General features: G+C 39.1%; 1 protein-coding gene across 1 annotated transcript; it reads right to left on the bottom strand.

Annotated features, from left to right (window-relative positions):
• Positions 1 to 4,700: 4,700 nt before the first annotated feature.
• On the bottom strand, positions 4,701 to 21,299 carry LOC124281337 (unconventional prefoldin RPB5 interactor-like). Its single transcript, XM_046717371.1, is given in 11 exon segments — positions 4,701 to 5,838; positions 12,260 to 12,475; positions 13,674 to 13,911; positions 14,502 to 14,664; positions 15,687 to 15,744; positions 15,747 to 15,750; positions 17,876 to 17,978; positions 18,947 to 19,082; positions 19,888 to 19,966; positions 20,423 to 20,535; positions 21,165 to 21,299. Coding segments are annotated over 10 exon segments (1,212 nt in total). The 5' UTR covers positions 20,503 to 20,535; positions 21,165 to 21,299; the 3' UTR covers positions 4,701 to 5,703.
• Between the last annotated feature and the right edge of the window lie 216 nt (positions 21,300 to 21,515).

A 21,515-nucleotide genomic window follows, 5' to 3' on the forward strand; every position in this document is an offset into this window, starting at 1 on the left:
TCATATTATCGCACTATCACAAGATGTTATTTTTAAAACATTACTATTACACAAGAATTGATAGGATATATTTCTTTTTCCTATCAAAACAGTGTGTCGGTTAAAAATACAAAATAAGTAATATTCTCATTATCATTTTCATCAAAGCTAAAATAGATCATACTTAATGTTACATTTGTATTGCATTAGTATTGTAAGTTATTGTTTTTTTCCTTTCATATAACCATGCAATCTTTCCTACTATGCATGCTCCACCATGGCCTACAGTTCACCCACTGTCATCCTGATAAATCCTCATTAACTGTACACAATGTCCCTTCACTGAGAAAATGAGAGACTTTGCTTCAAAATGTACCCAAATTTCATTACATCCAGCCTAAATGACCACTGATGGTAAATGTCAAGGACCAACCACTGATAAATACAAAAGTGTCTCTACAATTAAAAGTAATGTTATTTGCTTCAATGAATTACTTCCAAACTACCCCTCCCAACTAGGATTAAAACTGATTAAGCCTGATTAGATTGTCCAAAGTATTATGTACCACCATCATAGACCAATGACCATTCACAAAAGTGTTCCTCTTCTTTTAGAAAAATGTTGTCTGCTTTCAAAGAAATTCCCGCCAAAATAATTCCCTAGCTGCTACTGAGTGTAGATTAACAAACACTGGGCTGATTAAACAGTCAAAGTGTTATACACCTAGAGAGCATTGTTCTCAACAAAGCTTCCATTTCCAGCTGAGATGTGTCGTCTGCTCAAAAGAAATTTCCCGCCAATTTTCACCAGAACCTTTGTGGATTAGGATTCATTAAAACTGATTAGATTGGGGCTGGTGTTATACCATGTGTGCTAAGCATGTTGGGTATTGTTCAACAGTGGGTAACGGATGTAATTCATCTGGAACGTTCCTATCCACGCTCAGTACCGTCTCTTTCTACAATGCTATACCCTGTGGCACCTATCTCTGAATACTGACTTCCCCTCATGTTATCCAACTTGTTATGCATGTCCCTTACATGAAAGCAGAGAGTGTGAGATTTGGAAGCTTTCTTGTATTCAGATCCATCAACAATTGATGCATTCATTCCTATACATCTCTTCATATGTTAGATCACTTTCATGGCCTTTCTCTTCAATAGGTGTCTTTACCCACAACTCTCAGCCTAGCTTTACGTCAGGTTAGACAATGGTGTCTGGGGTAGTGTCTACATGCATGCATTGTTGTTTCAGTCTGCTCCAAAGCTTGGTCTCAGCACTGACAGATTTAGTTTCTTTTCCTGTGTAATACTTTCCTACTACGCAATAAACCTGTCTGTCTCAACGTTCATCAACATTTGGCTGAAGCCTTCAACATTAGACACCATTCAAAGCCTAAAGTAGTGAAGTTACATTTCCTCTTGCAATATTAGCCTAAAAAATGCACATTCAATACAAGTCTCATAAAGACTCTTAAAAAAATATCAAAAGGAATTTCATTCAAGTCCATAATAATTGGAAACTGATTTCTTCAGCAATGAAGTATTAACAATGAAAACAGTTATCTGTGCTTTTTTTCTATTCACACAATCTAAGAGTACTTTAATTTTAGAGACAACATGTTATAATGTTCCAGATAGAACTGAATATGAATGTGGGATACATACAGTTCTGTGTAACTTGTTCCTTGATGAACATGAATACACGGCACGTTTTATGGTTAACGTCTTTTTATTCTTTATACGACATTTCAGAACTAATTTTTGCTCCTACAGAATTAGCTCTGAAACGTCCTATAAAGAATAAAAAGACTGACTGAGTTTGGTTTTACGCCGCTTTTAGCATTATTCCAGCAACATCACGGTGGGGGACACCAGAAATGAGCTTCACACATTGTATCCATATAGGGATTCGAACCCGGGTCTTCAGCGTGACAAGCCAACGCTTTAACCATTAGGCTACCCCACCGCCCCAGAATAAAAAGAAGTCGTTAACCATAAAACATGTCATGTATTCATGTTCGTCCAACTTCTTAATGCCTTTCACAAATTTCAAGAACTTTGTTCCTTGTTTCATATAGCATTCAGCAATATATGACAGTGGACTGTAAATGACAGCATCTGACCACCTATTCCACTAAATCGCTTCATGAAAAGCACAGGTTGCTGAGGAGCAGTTCTAACCCAGAATCCCTGCTTGGAGACAATACGTCCTAGCTTGTAGTGTCGAGACGGCACACACTGGGTATCAGCAGGTCATATTCCCTAAATGATTCTAAAAAATCACTGCTCCTTCTGACTTTGATTGAAGATAATTTTCATATGATTATTTTGCCATCTAGTTTTAAGAAAAGAATGGTAAAGACATTCATACAAAACGTATGATCCTTTATCAACTTCACACATCGGGTATTCAAACACAGGTCCCTCGTGTGCTGAACAAACTCTTGAACAAGCTTACTATACCAGAGGACAACGAAGGACAACAGAGGACAACGGAGGACATAAAAAGCATAAACAATGAATGACAATATTTCATCTTACTCTAATCCTACAACTTTCTGTCTTAACCTTCTGAAATCTGTACTTTCAAAGAATCTGTCTTCCTTACATCAACTAAGAGCTGGTCAGTCAACGGACCCAGAAGCAATATAGACAATACAGCCTATGCAAATCTATAACAGTAGGCAAATCTAGATTACTGCAGTTTCTGAAAATGAAGAGTACCTAGGCTTCTTTGAATTATTTTTAATAAGACAATTTACGAATTGTATTTTCTCTAAAAAATGTGTTCTTCTGAGAGATCATAAGAGTCAGCATGCCTTCTGTCCTCATATACTTAGCAAAGTTTCCACTCTGACTGACTTGTTGGAGAAGTTTCACCTTTCATTTTATCATATTTCCACCAAAACATAACATTAACCAAATAATCTGCACAAACTGAATCAGAGAATGATTCAACACAGATATTTCATGCCAGTAACAAATTAACCCTGTAACCATCATCAGCATCCAGCATCCTGTAATTAAGAGACATACACATCGTGGCTGTATGTAACTCTGCATCACCAGTAGGTGTGGAGGATGTACACAGGACACTAACAGGGCCCAGCACCAGGGCTGACACTAATACCCTGGCTACAGTGTACAACAGTAGTAGAGATGGCAGGTGATATGAGATAATTCAACATAAGGTTATAGCTTCCTAACACAGGCCTACCATACAAACGGTGAACACATCCTCAAAACTGAACTCATATACACCAACACAGAACAAAAATCACCAAAATAGGAAAATAAACTTCCTGGCTGGAATTGATATAATGGTGACCATCTTGTATAACAGTTCTACTGGTCTATAGCTTCCTAACAGTACCAGACTGGAATTCATATCAAGGCGACTATCTTGTATAACAGTACTACAAGTGAAATGTGATATGAGGCTATAGCTTCCTAACAGTACCAGACTGGAATTAACATCTCTGCAATTATCTTGTATAACAGTGTCAGATGATACAAGGTTATATCTAACTACTAGTATCAAGGCTAGGGTTAATATATCTCTATGGCTACCTTGTACAATAGTACAACAATTGATATGAGGTAATACAACAGTATCATATTTCCTAATAACAGTATCAGGAGGCCACTGATATCTTTGTCAACATTGTATAACAGTACCACTGGTGGCAGGTGATATGGGGCTATAGCTCTCTAATAGTTAAGCAATGCAATGTTAAATGTAATAGCGTTCTAATAGCGACAGTTGCTATACTGTTGAAATAATGGCAATGTAATGTTATATTTTAAGTCATTAACTCTAACAGTAGCAAGGCTGGCATTAATATCTGTGACTGTATAACAGTACACTCACGGCTGGTGATGAAAGGTTACAGTCACGAGGCTGACATTAATACCCTACCCATGTACACTTCAGCTAACAGTACTGATGTATAACAGTACATTGAGCCGGCAGCTGTCATGTGATACAACAACATGCAACATGGGATCAGCCTGCCTCAGTTATGACTTCTGTCATGAGAGTCTGTTCTCAAAGGTTTTGAAGGCTCCCCTTGTAACTCAGCATAACGAAACTAATTCTTGTCCTAACACAATCAGGTATGCACTGGGAACCTTGTCAAAACTCAATGTTAAAGGTAAATTCTGTAGAGTGTCCTTAGAGTGTTGCATTGAACAAAAGTGGTGAGGTTTAGCAATATTCCATCAACATCATGTCAGGGAACATCAGAAATGGGCTTCACACATTGTATCCATGGGGGAATTGAACCCGGGTCTTCGGCGTGACGAGCGCATGCTTTAACAACCAGACTACCTATCAGTACTTGAAAAGAAGTAAAATATTGGAATCCACTGATCAAGTGTCTCCCACTTTAAAATGTTAAAGGTAAATTCTGTTTTGTTTTCGTTCGTATTCTCCTTTAAGTACAGATACAAAGAATGGTTATTACTAGAAGTGGTGAAAAACCATATTTACTCACTCACAAACCATGACAATGAACAATTATCATTCTTTGAGTAACTCCTATTTGTTAAAAAAGTGCTTCATAGTCAAGAAAACAAACATCGACATACAGGAAGCATGTTGTGTTCTTTCAGTTCTTACCATGAGAGTAATATGATAGTGAGACCCACATCTGTGTAATAATCCCATCTTTAGCTATTGTAATTGAGGGAGAGTCATGACATGGGAAACAAACACATTTTAAGATGTATTCTTTTATTTTCCACATTCCTGGCACTCAAACATCTCTGAGATGTTATCATATTCATATTCTGTTTGTGAGTTACATATTGACAAAAATGTTAAGGACTTTTATTCTACTAAATGTACTGAAAGAAGGCAGTTACCACGGATAACAAATATATTCCCACAATACTTTTTAGAAAGTGGTCAAATGCAACTTTTGTTATATATGGGATTACAATTTCTGAGTAAAGTACAGATTCTAGTACTTAATTTGGGGTTGAGTCCCATCCAGGAATCAAACCCACACTCTCAGAGTCAGACACCTAATCGCCAGCACACAAAGTGAGCCATCTAACCCACACAGCCAGCGTAGCTTCCAAAAAAATGGAGGTCTGACTGGTATTATAGAACACGTACTTTGTGTACCCCTCTGATAAGTGTAAATTGGTTCAGCTCCCACGTCCGAAAGCTATGAAATACACAATGTGTAATTTCACAATGTAAGAAAGTGGTCTCACCAGCTTACATGGACAAAATATCGACAAAGTCACGTGGTCTCACCACTAGACCCAGATTGTTGGTTGTTTGTAGGTGGCTGGGAACCTATTCTGACCCAGGTCCATACAAGGGCCACCCGATTAAATCAGAAACTTAACTATAAATAACAAAACAGTACATAAAATATCAGCAAAATGTAACTTCTTCAATCTTCCTCAAATTGTTCAACAATCCAGAGAAGGACAAGGTGTCCTTGATACTTCAACAGTAATTGACACATGGATAAATCACTTCATTTCCAGGTGCTTTAATATATTCACTTTCAGGATTTGGATTCAAGCAACAATCCTCAAATAACATCTTGAGTCCAAACACCCAATAACAACCACTAACAACCACGTCCAGAACAGAATCACAATTGTCTTGCGAGAAATTCATCAGCATCAAGTTGTACCTTAGCCATCTCACTGTTCAGTCTTTACATTTCCAAGTGACAGCATATTGTCTTGGACTGTGTGCTACCTCCTGGCTCCACCTCGCTGCTGTCTCTGGGCACGGAACTTAGACACAGGTCGTGTTGGAGGTGCTGCGTGTGTTTCTGCTGCACCAGCGCCATGGACGGGGTTTTCTACCACTGTGCCGGTGAAGGCATTCTGTAAATAAATAAACAAGACATATATATTTCGAAGTGAACAAGTTTGATTCCCAACCCTGTTATACAAGTGGTCTTTGAGCTACAGCACCCACAATTAATATTAATCATAACAATAAATAATGTGAACATAACACCCGACTTTTAACACAGTATGCTGCTCAGGTTGCTGTGAGGAATCTACTGCAAACTTTAGAAACATTTTCTAGAAAAACGGATGAATTCTGAGTTCTGATGAAAAGATGTAGTAAGTTCTAATAGAGTGAGAGAAACAACTGAGAAAGATCTTTCATCCAATTTTGTGTTGGTGTCTGGTACAGTTAAATATATTTGATCGATAGACCATAGGTTATAAGCTAGCTTGTGAGTTGAAAGAAGAGTTTGAAGATAGTGTGGTACTGAGGATCGTGAATGGTGTTGAAGGTAATGTAATGCTACTTGTACTTTATATTTTTCATATTCCATCCAATGCAAACTTACAAATTACTTTTACATATTTGTAAGAAAACATTATATCAAACTTTAAATAAATGAGACAAGTCTGAATAACACTGTACACATGGTTTCATATTTAAGAACAAAAATAAAATCCCAAATGGGTTGCTATATATTTTTCCCCACCTGCTGACCAAGACTTAAAAAAACAAAACAAAAAGAAAATAATCAGAGCTAAAATATGTGAATAAATACAAAGTACAAATACAAGTACAAAAACTTATGCATGTTTGTTTGTCCTAACTGTAGTTGTACACATAATGATCAGATATAATTAAGACTACATCCAATCAAGCCGTCTTTGCCTTGTGGCAAATAGATCGCTAATTAACTGTTATGCTGCATCTGTTGCTCTTCCTCTAATGCAGACAGTTAATGACCAGTACATGAGACAGGGCCCAGTTTGTGGGTAATCCCTATGTCTCAAGCATTATAACCAGAATGGGCATCAGGGTATAGCTTCAGGTTCATCTAAGAGAACAACATGCAATAAAATAATTATATTCTAAAGATAAAAATGGCAGACAGTCAAATTATTCTCAGTGACTGATAATCAGAAATGGCCAAGTCAGGAACCATAAAAACAAATAGTTACATTTTCATCGATTTTATGAATAACTCAAGATTCACAAAGTACTTACACTGCATTTTCCATTTCGCAATTGGTCAAAAAGAATTAAAGGAAAACAAATGCCAATAAAAAGATCCCAATACCACACGTTAATATTCCATGTGTACGTAACTGGAGCCTGTGGTCTTAGGTTTGAACATGTTGAAAGAACTTATACAAATGATGAAATGCAATCACCATTTTCAAGATTTACTTTTTTAGTATAGATGTTCTGGGACAATGGCAAAACGTATGTTGCCAGGGCTGATTTGTGTTTAATGTCCTTCTTGAAATCATCTTGAATAATTATTTATTCATATTCCACCAAACATAGAAATGTTAAAAATATGTTCAATCTCAAGTACACATGCTAAACAATGTTGTCACTATCTAATATGTTTCCTTGTGCAAAGTTTGCCTAAAACAGGTACAAAGTGTTATCACATGTACAAAGTGTTATCACATGTACAAAGTGTTATCACATGTTACACATGTAAAGTGTGTTATCACATCACATGTACAAAGTGTTATCACATGTACAAAGTGTTATTACATGTACAGTGTTATCACATGTACAGAGTGTTATCACATGTACAAAGTGTTATCACATGTACAAAGTGTTATTACATGTACAAAGTGTTATCACATGTACAAAGTGTTATCACATGTACAAAGTGTTATCACACAGGTTACCTTCTGCTGATTCAAGTTTCCCAGAACCCAAATGTTGTTCTTTAAGAACTGGTATTTTATTATAGGGGTGGGGCAGTGGGCCGGTGTGGGTGGGCTTGGGAAATTTGACTTATCATATTTTGTTGACAAAGACCCATCTCCCCATTTTATGTGAAAAAGATCCATGCCCTTCCTCCAACCCAATCAAATACATGTAACAATTTTACATTACCCCTTCCCTACAATAACTGACTAGTTCCTATATCATGTTGAAACCTTTAGCCATTTTATTTTAAAAAAAAATGAATTGTGTCATTTCTTTATGGCTCCCTTTTCCTGTGTCATATTTTCATGATCACCTACTTCCCTTTAATCTCGTTCTCTTCCCACAATAATCTGTCTCAAACTTTCCATGATGGCGACCCAAGTCAAATATCATTTACAGTTACCTCCTGTCACAGATGGCACAGCTCGGAGCCAATAAAACCGCCAGTCACACAAAAAAGACAAAACATGACCCCATTCCCCATCCATAACCCCCCGTTCATGCAATAAAAACACTGTCACACCTGGCTAAATCTCCATACCCAAAAACACATAGGTCTGACCACTACTTACACATAACAAAAAGAAGATGCTATTTTCCTTAAGGCAATGTTACAGATTAATAACTTTTTTGAAAAATGTCTCAGTTTGATTGGAGGCTATAGCCTGAGGTGGTAAAACACAGAAGGAGTTGTCAGGCAATTATGAGCTGCTGGTGAATGCATTGTAAACATGCAGGAGCAGTAATCCTCATAATAAAGACTGCAATTAGACAATCAAGTTGCAGCAGGCCGTCTACAATACCAGGATTACTGCAGAGACATCAATAGATTAGAGCACAGGTCCAAAAAGCAAGTCTGTGCCCCGAGGACTGGCGAAATAAACTGACCAAACTCGATCCAAACAGTTTTTATTTAAAGTACTTCTAAATAATTCATAAGTATTAACATTTTCAAAAAATCAAACTCCATCTGGAGTTTGCTGCTGTTTTCTTATTGGCTTTGTTCTAATTTCAGAGAGTGGTGCTTTATGCTGCATCAACAACCTCGCAACTATTTCTACCTATTTTTATTGAGTCAAGTCCAAATGTTACCATAAATAAACTGTACCAAAATGAGGCGAGGTGAGGTGAAATTGGGTTTTACGTCGTGTTTAAGAATATTTCGCTCATATGACGACATGCATGCATGTGTATGTGTATGTGTGGCTGCTTGTACTAGCCCAGACTTAAGCTGGTTTTATAGTGCTAGCCCACTGAGATACCATGACGCAGTGAAGCATGAATACCCCACTCAGACACATTATACTGACTCCGAGCCGACCAGTCCTTGTTGTACCCATTAATGCCGAGCGCCAGGCAGGGACCAACCAGTACCATATTTTAACGTATTTTGGTATGACGCGGTCGGGGATCGAACCCGCGACATTCCGCTCTACAGGCGGACGCTCTAACCACTAGACCACGGAGGCGGTCGTACCAAAATGAAGCTTCTATTCATGCACAGCAATAGTAAAATCTCTTTTGTTCTGATATGAAGGGTTTTAGATTAAACGGACAACACGATAGGTGCATGAGTTGAGGATACCACTGCCATGACCAGTATTTCAGTGATATTGACATTGTCTGGTTAATGTAAGAGGAAAGTCAAAGTATCTCAGGTATGGTGGTAGATGATCAAATATCAAGACTAGGACAAATCCAGAGTAGAACCTATTACCACTAGATCCTGACTCAACAAAGGGACAGAACCATGCAGAATCAAAGACACAGAATCAACTGATTTGATCAAATGAAATTTTGCTAATTTTCAGGAAAGCATATAAAACTGGTTCATTTTTTGGACTTAATATAACTATATTACTGAAACTTGTTAGCAGCACAAAATATCTCTGCTACGCCAGTTATAACATGCACTGAAACTTGTTGCAGCATAACCTCTAAACAACCTGCAGTATCATACATATCGACTGCTCTGTTTGTACAGTTGGACATCTACTGGTTGCTACACAATGCTATAACTCATTGAACCCATGAAGATCCAGATTAGAATTCTTCTTCAGCAACCTATGCTTGTCATAAGAAGCGATTAACAGGATTGGGTGGTCAGGCTCACTGACATGGTTCACATGTCATCTTATCCCAATATTGCATAGATCAATGCTCATGGTGTTGATCACTGGATCGTCTGGTCCAGACTCGATTATTTACAGACTGCCGCCATATAGATGGAATATTGCTGAGTGTGGCGTAAAACTAAACTCACTGGTTGGAGAGGACAGCAAGAAATATTTTTATTTATACCCCTCATTTCTAAAACCATTTATCAATAAGCACAGCCTATATTTTGATTGTGAAAAGAAATGAACCAGTCATCACAAAGAGGTCAAGTCTACTGCTTTGGATACCATGTATTGGTGATATACTGACTGACTGACTGAGTTTGGTTTTATGCTGCTTTTAGCAATATTCCAGCAACATCACGGCTGGGGACACCAGAAATGGGCTTCACAATTGGTGATATAACAAATTGTAAGGGAAGGGCAGTACATAGCTATGATTTTGCAGCCGAGAGAGGGTGTCAGTAAGGACAGCGAGGTGGCACAGTGGTTCAAGTGTTGGCCTCCCACTCTCATTTCCTCTCATGCACACAATGTGTGACACATTTCTTGTGTCCCCTTACGGCACGATTTACTTTTGTTAGTTTTTTTACACCACACTCAGCAACATTCCAGCTGTAGGTTGCTGGGGACTTGTTCTAACCTGGAGTCCCTAACTTCACTTTGGCCAGATCACTAAAGTGATGTAGGAGCCACCTCACTCACAGATAGATAACTATCTCACACTGATAGAAGGAAAAACAACGCCTATCAACAACCAAGATATTTCCTCATAACAACAACACTTAATGCCAATCACTGGGAGGAGAAAAGCCTAAGAATATTTCCGGTCTGAAGAAAGTACCAAAATAGGCAGAACATTTTAGACAAATTTCCATCCCAAACTTCAATCAAAAAACAAAAGGCATGAGGCTGTGGGTAGACAGGTCAAAGGGAGATAACTGCAATATTTATCCTCAGGGTTATGGGAGCAGATGTTTACTGGTCTAATATGCTGCTACTACCACACTGGATAAATAAACATATATAATGTTTATGAGGTGGTGTGGTTTGAATGGTTCTCTAAAAGCATAAATAATACTTTTTGTAAAAATGTAATGAAATGACGGTTTGCATGATATTATGGTGTAACACTGGTGTTCAAAAATGTTTCACTATAAACCTCCTGTAGAATTCTGATGTTGGTGTCATTAATTTCTGACAGTAAAGAACTGGCTTTCTGTGTGTATAGTTTTTGTGTGTTTGTTGTTTAACACCACACTCAGCAATATTCCTGCTACATGGTGTTGTTCTGTAAGTAGTCTAGTTTGGACCAGGCAATCCAGTGATCAACAGCATGGGCATCAACAGCATTGGAATACGATGACATGTGTCAACCAAGTCAGTGACCTCCTGATCCTGGTTTGCAATGTACTCAGGTATTCACTCCGAACACATCTTCTTTGCTTGGGGAGTCACTTCAACAGGGACTAAGATGGTTATCCTAGGACATGTTATTACCATAGTCAGGTAGCAAGAGGGATTTTATGACACTTCATAAAGTTTTCACAAAATTGTTATGGTTAGATACTGTTTCAAAACTGGTATCAAGGGTATATCTTCATACACAGTCAGGGAGATACGGTCATCCCTCACCATAACGCGGGACTTAGGTTCATGGATGACCAAAGGACGCACTATGAGACACACGTGTGGAATAAAGGCTAAGTAAAATTGTGTTCTTCATATTTATTATAGTCATGTAGCTTTGTTTGATAAGGGAGATATATTATATGACGCTTCATGTTGGCTGACAATGTACAATCTTGTGCAACAGGGGTATCTCCAAGCAGTGGCAGTAGGGAGATTTTATGACTCTTCATTGAGTCTGGTTTGACAATGAGAAAATCTGGTGCCAAGAGTTATCTCCCATGTAAGCACATGATGAGACTGGGAACTGTTTGCCAAGTAATAATGGTCAAGTCTATGAGTTAAGCAGGTTGTAGTATGGTAAATTCTGTACCTCATAGACTCGTAGCTATCGATCTGATCTTGATTTGCCTGTGTATTTTGTAACAAAAGACCTGAATCACCAGTCACACTATCAAGAAGGCAGTACTTCTTGGAACTCATGCAAAATATAGCGAAACACAAACACCACATAACTCTACCGCACTTTGACACACACATTACCACATAACACTACACACATCAATGCACACACCACACCACACATGCCACGCCATGTTACACCATACTCAGTTTTGACAAGACTTCCATTTTTCTGTTAGAAAACATTTTTTGAAAAGTAAGTAAAGTAAATGGACCAGAAACAATTTCTCCCATAATTTAATGCCCCCTCCTTTAAGCTTAAGAAAATATGTGTCCCCCCATCTGTGACATACAATATCAATACAATATCATACAACCTACTAAGGCAATCGTGAATTATGAATGGTTCCCAAAAACTACCTGTAACATTGCTGAGAGAAAACAAACTGACCTTTAGATCTGCAGCAGCCTTGGCTTTTGCCTTCTCCCGCTCTAGCTCTGCTGCCTTTCTCTCCTGCACTGTTCTTTCTTTCGTCTTCTTCTTCTTCAGTATTGACTTTGGCTGCAGATTGTCCAGAAAATGTTTATAAATGTCACTGGGACTCTGAATCTCTGGGGCTTCACCACTGCTCCCTGTGTTGGTCGTACCCGTGTCCTCAGATGAAGACTGAAAACACAGGCATACATTGTGTCAGGATGTAGAGTGAGTGAGTGAGTTGTATCTTGCTCTGAACACTGTTTCAATTACATCCAAAATGACAGTTTCACATGTGAAGAAAGGTCTTAGTTGACCACCGTGGTCATGGTCAAACTAAGGAACTGAATCACAGTGTTTATGACACGTTTTATCTCTTTGTTGCTTAAAGTCTTCACATGGCTTGAACCCCAGACAATGTGATGCTGGACTAACTAAAAGATTAAAAAAACTAAAAGACTAAAACACTTTGAGTCAGTTCCAAGGACACATTCATATTTGTGCAACAGTTTTCAATTAAGATTTTGTCCTTTACACTAACAGACTTCTTGATGAAAAGCAAATCATTCAAACAAACTCATTACCATTACATTGTCTATTGCTATATTTAAGAAATACAATAAAGCTCGAGACTGTACAGTTTCCATTTTTCTCAGTTAGTAGGGTTGGGCATTGCCAAAATTTTCGTATTGCGATATATTGTGATACGTGTTCACATATTGCAATACGTATTGCAATATATTGTGGAAGTGTCACACGTGGTATAAGGTGTTTCCTTTCTTTTGAAACAATGCCACTGGTCACTGTCAGGACTCAGATATGATTGTACAAGCGATCAATTGAAAATGTTAACAAATTGAAGACTTCGCTCTAAAGTTTGGAAAAAGCGTCTGCAGCCGCGCCCGCCATTTTGGTATGTTTGGTACCAGCACTCGATGTACTTTTTTTATTTATATGGTTTAATAGTCACGCAAATGCAATTGCATGACCAATAAACATTCCCCAAACTAATGACGTATAATAATAGAAAGGAAATATAAATGTTGTTAGTAATTTTTACTACATCACGAAAATTACCGGTCATGTTCACAGAAATTGCCGATCGTATCGGGTGAACCGGTTCGCGAAAAGTATACTGCAATATATCGTATTGTGAAGTTCGAATTGCAATATACCGGTTAACTGTTATTATCGCCCACCCCTATCAGTTAGTAATATTTTTTCAAACCTGTTGAAATGATAAGATGACATTAAAGGCTTGAGAATCATGTACATGATGTATGCCACATGTCGTAAGCAGGTGTGTGCCAAATAATTTCATAGTTTGTGCCACTAAAAAGCATCCACGACATATAGATAGATAGGCCAGGTAATTCTGTATTAGATCTACCTTCTGCGGACCAGAATGAGTGAAGGTTATGCGAGACATCTGTTTCCGAGCTAACTCCTCCTCTGTATCAGTGTCGTAGTCACTGGCCGACGTACTCTCTTCCTCTTCCTCTTCCTCTTCACTCCCATCATGCTTTGCTTTGTCTGCCCACGACACCCGACGCTGCTGTTCGGCTGGAGGAGGACTAGCAGGTCTCTCCTTGGTTGTTACATCTGCCTCTTCAATATCGTCATCCATTCTATGAAAAGGGATTCAGGATTATATAACATTTAGCATTATATTCTAACCAGACAAGCTAAGAAATCCACCACAACACTTCTGAACTCTCAGACCTGCTTCAAGGACACAATTTATGGACGTGGCACGCTGATGACTACACATTGTACACCCATGTTTGTCATAAGAGGCGACTAATGGGATCGAGTGGTCAGGCATGGTTGACACATGTCATCGTATCTCAATTATGTAGCTTGATGCTCATGATGTTGATCATTGGACTGTTTGGACCAGACTTATATTTACATACCGCCGTCCTATATCTGGAATATTGCTGAGCGCGGCATTAAACAACAAACAAACAAGCAAACAAAACACATTGTACATGAACTCCAAACCAAGTAACACTCCAATACAGTATTGTGTTGACAGGACGTGGATTCTTCCATTGCACGCAGAATGCCATTTACCCCAAAGCATGGGTGTACATGCCAGTGTTTCTGAAGCTTGACAAAGAAGTAGCGTGTTGCATTTGTTGATGCAACACATAACTGGAAAATACACATATTAAAATGTTTGTTAAAGGATAATCTAAAAGGGCAGAAAATTTACTGGTCAAATTCCTGCTGTTCCCCTTCCTGCTTCTCGAGTTCGTCCAGCCTTGCCCACAATGCATCATCACTCAATGGTTCTTCATGTTTCTTCTTAGGCTGTTGTTTGGATTTGTCCTGTTGTAACTGTTCTCGGTAAACTTGGACATTCTTCCGATGTTGGACTACAACATAAGTTCATAACAATCACATGAAAAGATAACTCCTCAAGATCTGGGTCAGAAAAAGTCACCAACAACTGCGTTTGTCTCCCAGTGAAGAGCTAGGTTAGATCTGATCCTGTGAAGAGCTAGGTTAGATCTGATCCTGTGAAGAGCTAGGTTAGATCTGATCCTTGGCAACCCTTGAGTCACATGAATCTAATAATGTCATTGGGTGGTCAAGATCGCTGACTCAATTGGTTCATGTCATTGTATCACATCTATATATAGATGCTCATGATGTCAATCACTGGATTATCTGGCACTGACTTGAGTATTTACAGACCATCATCATATGGTTGAAATCTGGCTAGCATTAAACAACAAACAAATAATTAGATAATAAAATAATAAGAAGAAATAACGAAATCTGTTAACCTATCAAGCTTAGAAAGGTGAAAGGGTGAACGAAAACTGTTTACACTTTTTTAATGTTGCAGCGACATTTGAGTAAACAAGTGGATGACAACATGAGCACTAATTCTAGCCAGGTGAGGCACTGTGACAAGAGTACTTCTGTCAACATCATGCTGACCCCAATAATCCTGCTTTCAGAGAAAACATTATTTTTTTATTACAGCAACATCTCTTACTGAATTCATAAAATTCTCACAGAAATATTCTGACATATTTATTAGAAAGTCATTAAGTTACACACTCATGTAACTAAACATGCTAAACATTAATGAGCTACAAATGGCTGCTGGAGATGATTCCACTGACAAAACAACGGTTGAACTGAGAGACATATGAAAACATGCCAAAACAGGGATGGAAGAGTTATGTCCCCTTGACCACACAGTCAGTGACAGGCAGATATTTTATGTCTCTTCATATTCAGATGCTGCATTCACTATATATCATTGTGAACCCACACAAATGGATTCAACGAAAATAAAGTGAGTTTAGTTTAACACCACTTTCAGCAATATTCCAGCAATATCACGGCCAATGAAAATAAAGAATAACAAAATTCCCAATCTTACCTCGCCATTCTCTTTCTGTGTCAGAATCATATTTTTCTACAATTTCCTTCATATCTGATGATCCCTGAAAAGAATGGACACTAACGTCACAGGCAATATTAACATACCTGAGATTTTCCAGCATATTTATTTACACGTTTTCAGAAAACATACATGACTTTACAACATTTATTACACCTGACCCATGTCTTCTAGCGAACATCTTTACACTGAACACCTGTACACTGAACACCTGTAAACTCTAATGACCCATTTCTAGTGAATACCTGTACACTCACTTCACCCTGACCCACATCTTCTAGTGAACACCTGTCCACTGAACACACTCACCTGACCCACGTCTTCTAGTGAACACCTGTACACTCACCTGACCCACGTCTTCTAGTGAACACCTGTACACTCACCTGACCCACGTCTTCTTGTGAACACCTGTACACTCACCTGACCCACGTCTTCTAGTGAACACCTGTACACTCACCTGACCCACGTCTTCTTGTGAACACCTGTACACTCACCTGACCCACGTCTTCTAGTGAACACCTGTACACTCACCTGACCCACGTCTTCTTGTGAACACCTGTACACTCACCTGACCCACGTCTTCTAGTCAACACCTGTACACTCACCTGACCCACGTCTTCTAGTGAACACCTGTACAGTGTACATTGAACACACTCACCTCACTCATGTCTTTTAGTAAGCACCTGTACACTCACCTGACCCACGTCTTCTAGTGAACACCTGTACAGTGTACATTCAACACACTCACCTCACTCATGTCTTTTAGTAAACACCTGTACACTCACCTGACCCACGTCTTCTTGTGAACACCTGTACACTCACCTGACCCACGTCTTCTAGTGAACACCTGTGAACACACTCACCTGACCCACGTCTTCTAGTGAACACCTGTACACTCACCTGACCCACGTCTTCTAGTGAACACCTGTACACTCACCTGACCCACGTCTTCTAGTGAACACCTGTACACTCACCTGACCCACGTCTTCTTGTGAACACCTGTACACTCACCTGACCCACGTCTTCTAGTGAACACCTGTACAGTGAACACTCACCTGACCCACGTCTTCTAGTGAACACCTGTACACTCACCTGACCCACGTCTTCTAGTGAACACCTGTACACTGTACACTGAACCTGACTCACCTTGACACTCATGTCTTGAACACCTGTACACACCTGTACACTCACCTGACCCACGCTTTCCTGTGAACACCTGTACACTCACCTGACCCACGTCTTCTAGTGAACACCTGTACAGTGTACATTGAACACACTCACCTCACTCATGTCTTTTAGTAAACACCTGTACACTCACCTGACCCACGTCTTCTTGTGAACACCTGTACACTCACCTGACCCACCTGACCCACGTCTTCTAGTGAACACCTGTACAGTGTACACACTGAACATACACCTGTACACTCACCTGACCCACGTCTTTTTGTGAACACCTGTACACTCACCTGACCCACGTCTTCTAGTGAACACCTGTACAGTGTACATTGAACACACTCACCTCACTCATGTCTTTTAGTAAACACCTGTACACTCACCTGACCCACCTCTTCTTGTGAACACCTGTACACTCACCTGACCCATGTCTTTTAGTAAACACCTGTACACTCACCTGACCCATGACCACCTGTACAGTGTACATTGAACACCTCACCTACATGTCTTTAGTCACCTGTACACTCACCTGACCCACGCCTTCTGGTGAACATCCGTACAGTGTACATTGAACACACTCACCTCACTCATGTCTTTTAATAAACACCTGTACACTCACGTGACCCACGTCTTCTTGTGAACACCTGTACACTCACCTGACCCACGTCTTCTAGTGAACACCTGTACAGTGTACATTGAAAACACTCACCTCACTCACTTTTAGTAAACACCTGTCTTCTAGTAAACACCTGTACACTCACCTGACCCACTTCTAGTAGTGAACACCTGTACTGTACATTGTCATGTCTTTTGACTACACTCACCTGACCCACGCCTTCTTGTGAACACCTGAACACCTGACCCACGTCCACTGAGTGACACACCTGTACAGTGTACATTGAACACACTCCCTCACTCTTCTTTTAGTAAACACCTGTACACTCACCTGACCCACGCCTTCTTGAACACCTGTACAGTGTACATTGTACACTCACCTGAGCCATGTCCTCACCAACTCCTCCAACTCCTGAGTGAAGACTTGGCGTGGCGTCAACAGCCTCTTCTCCTCTGTCAACTTCTCCAGGCTGACTTCGACAGCTGCCACAAAGCCATGTTTTTATTACATTAATCCAGTTTCTCATTTTGTGCTGGATAACTTGATTGTGCACAAGTACCGTAAACACAATGCTAACAGACAAGGTTTCAAAGACCTGTGCTGTTCCAGTGTTTCCTGGACGTGTTGGTGTCACAGACTTTGAATCCATATGATCTCATCCCCATTATGGTTCCTGCACAGAACCAGTCGGCAGCAACTCATATTTGTCTACAGAGATGACTTAGTGGATTGGGTGGTCAGATCAGTGGCTTGATTGATACAATTTATACCCCAATGGACTGGACAGTTGCTCATAATTGACAGCAAACACAAACCAAATTTCTGTCTGATAAATAGTTATTAATATGTAGGAGGTGGTGGTGGAATTGGGTTTGACGTTGTGCTTGAGAATATTTCGCTCATATGACGACATGCATGCGTGTGTATGTGTATGTGCGGCTGCTTGTACTAGCCCAGACTTAAGCTGGTTTTATAGTGCTAGCCCACTGAGCTACCACGCCGCAGTGAAGCATGAATACCCCACTCAGACACATTATACTGACTCCGAGCCGACCAGTCCTTGTACCCATTAATGCCGAGCGCCAGGCAGGGACCAACCAGTACCATATTTTAACGGTTTTTGGTATGACGCGGTCGGGATCGCTGACCTTCCACCTTCTCTCTGCTCCGCCAAGGACGAATATGTAACCACTACACCACGGTGAGATGCGGTCAATATGCCTCAATCATTGACTGAAACAAAGTAAAATGATTATTAAGGCTTGGGCTTCACGACAAAACTGTCACTGAAGGTCCTTCAGAAAATCATAAATATGTTTACTTCTGCTTGGGACAAGACAAGCAGTGTACTTTTTTCAGACCACATATTGATGCTACTGGGATCATTAGGTTACACTAACATAACAGATTATTGAATTAATGAGGATTCTTTCCAGGAACAGTTATCTACCTTTGATCCTCCTGGATACAATTTCTGCAGCTTGTTTGGCTGATCTCTCTGCAAACCAGTTGTCTCCCAGTAGAACCATCACCTCATTGGTGTGCACCAGTCTCCCTGGCATGAAGGCAAGGGAACCAAAGGGCACCTGCCAATATTCAAAAATTACATGAACAGTGAAACAAAACATGTAAGACTAACATGTAGTCCTGCGATGAAAATATTTCTTATTTTACATTGTTTTAACAATAATTGCTGCAAAGACCCCAAAGAATACTTCAATTATATTGGGAAATCTAGACTTGTCACAGTATTGTAGACTGGCTTGGGTGTTTTGGGTGGTTGTGTTTCAGGATCTGTACCAGACACCAACAAACATGGCACAGGATATACTAAGATGAAAATAATCCTTAAACTTGAAATAATTAACAACAAATAAGATCAGCTTCATCCACTAACCAGGCGCAATGATATCCTGACATCAAATCCATGTTGATAAAAATGTTTATGGAGTTACCTCCCTTACACAGCAGTTCATTTACTTTCATCTATCTCATCTAGAATCGAAACATGTTTTTTTTCAACACTTATCTTATCAAGTATATTACAAATAATATAGCAGTTCAGACTGCAACTCAGTGCAAGGGAACCCTTAATCAATGGATTCTCCATTTTTGAAAATTATGTGTCCCATTTTTCAGAATCCTGGTGGTAGTTTCATTTTGATGAAGATCTATGAGTAAAACAAGCCAATAAGTGAAGAGTTAGGCAATCTGGTAGGGATGCAGCTGGGCACTAGCCCACAAAACCTTGTCAGCCTGTCTAATGTTATAAGTATCCTGCATGTGGGAAGAAAGTTAGGCTATACAGGGGCATGTCATGACCAATGGGGAATGTAAATTTTCAGGACATACTGCGTCCCTTTAACATGTTTAAGTGAAATCTGCACATACCATAACCTCATGTTCCACTTTGTCAGGGAGAGTCTTGAGTCTGCGGTGTAGAGCTTCATAGTCAGACTTGTACTGCTGCCTAGGATGATCAAGGGATAATAATAGGATCAGTTTATGCCTGTCACCACTGGCTAATTCAGTTGGAGTTGGACAACATACCACACAAATATCAAAACATAATAACATTTTCAATTATCAAAAAGAAATAGTTTGCCATTTTTTCACAACTGGTATAGATATCCGCTCATCATTCACCTTCCAATTCTACCAAGGAATGCTGTTTGACATGTAAATATGCAATGCATATATTTGTCAGTTTCAAATTCGACTACATTATTACTACATATTTAGGTTGTATTGTTGCTTAAATATCTATTTTCTGATTCTTAGAAATTAACTTCAAATCCACAATGACAACATTGTTTTAACTATATTTAGCCTCTCGTCTCCTTTGAATTTTTCGCCAAGAAACTTCATACATCTTTCCAAATAGTGTAATACACTGTTATATATGAATATCATTGCTGTCACTTACCATTGTGCTATTTTATTCTCTGTCTCCTCTATGGCTTTATCTTGCTCCTGTCGAAGCCTTGCCAGTTGAGTTGCCTCCATACTAGACTGATCTTGTCATGGAGCCAGGAGGTTCTAAACTAAAGGTATAGCATTTTATTTAACTTGGCATATTAACAGACAAAAATAGTAATGATTATACAGTATTAACAAATGGGAGTCAAAACTGCCAATGTCGGTCTAAATCAAACTCAAACCAGTAAATAATATCTGTCATTTATAATAACATTCAGGTCCTGCTTAAATTTTGAAATTACTTTTAACATTTCTTTAATCGTGTTACAATGTGAAAAATCTACCAGAGTCTGAGTTCAATATTATGATGAAGAGCTGAATACAGTACCAAATTTAAGTATGATTCACAAATCCGTGTTAAACTTAAATGCCTTGTTTATCATTAATGACATTGACAGGGTTTTATTGTGTCTTGATTATGAGTGGATGTACATTTTGAGCTCCATTTTATTAGGATAGTGATCAATGTTGAACATGATGTAAAGTTAAAGCGGAAATTGTTGCTCTTGTGTCCCTTTCCAAGGGCTAAGGATTCAGGGCACTAAATGATTTTATATGTCATCCTCAGTCCAAAGACGTCTTTGCTCAGTCCGACTTTTGCAACAGTCATGCAACCCTTCAACATTCAGTCAATGAAGCTTCAATTGTGTTTGTCAAAATTTTATTGACAACTTTCAAATCAAACTGACCAAGGGTTTGCCGGTATGAACACTCAAAGGCTCTGGGAATGTTGTTATCTCCGCTTGTCTTGTAATGACAGTCTATATACGAAGCGGCAAAGCACGACTGAATTGTAAACAGGAAGTACAATTCGCACGTGGTGAATTTCGTTAAACGGACGAATGTGATCCGCGCAAATCCAAGTTTTATTTTATCAAAAGTATCGTGATTGTACGTACCATATTGGTATTTGCAGGAATACCGGCATATTATATACTGTAGTGTCTTCATGGTCCTAAAATAATTGTGATTTGAGACTGAATAATGGGATAATAACATGCAAATATTGGACCCGTTTCTTCCTGTTTTTACATGATATT

The sequence above is a fragment of the Haliotis rubra genome, unplaced genomic scaffold, assembly GCF_003918875.1.
Source record: "Haliotis rubra isolate DU_JTF1 unplaced genomic scaffold, ASM391887v1 Scf282, whole genome shotgun sequence".
In the NCBI taxonomy this organism is placed as follows: domain Eukaryota; kingdom Metazoa; phylum Mollusca; class Gastropoda; order Lepetellida; family Haliotidae; genus Haliotis; species Haliotis rubra.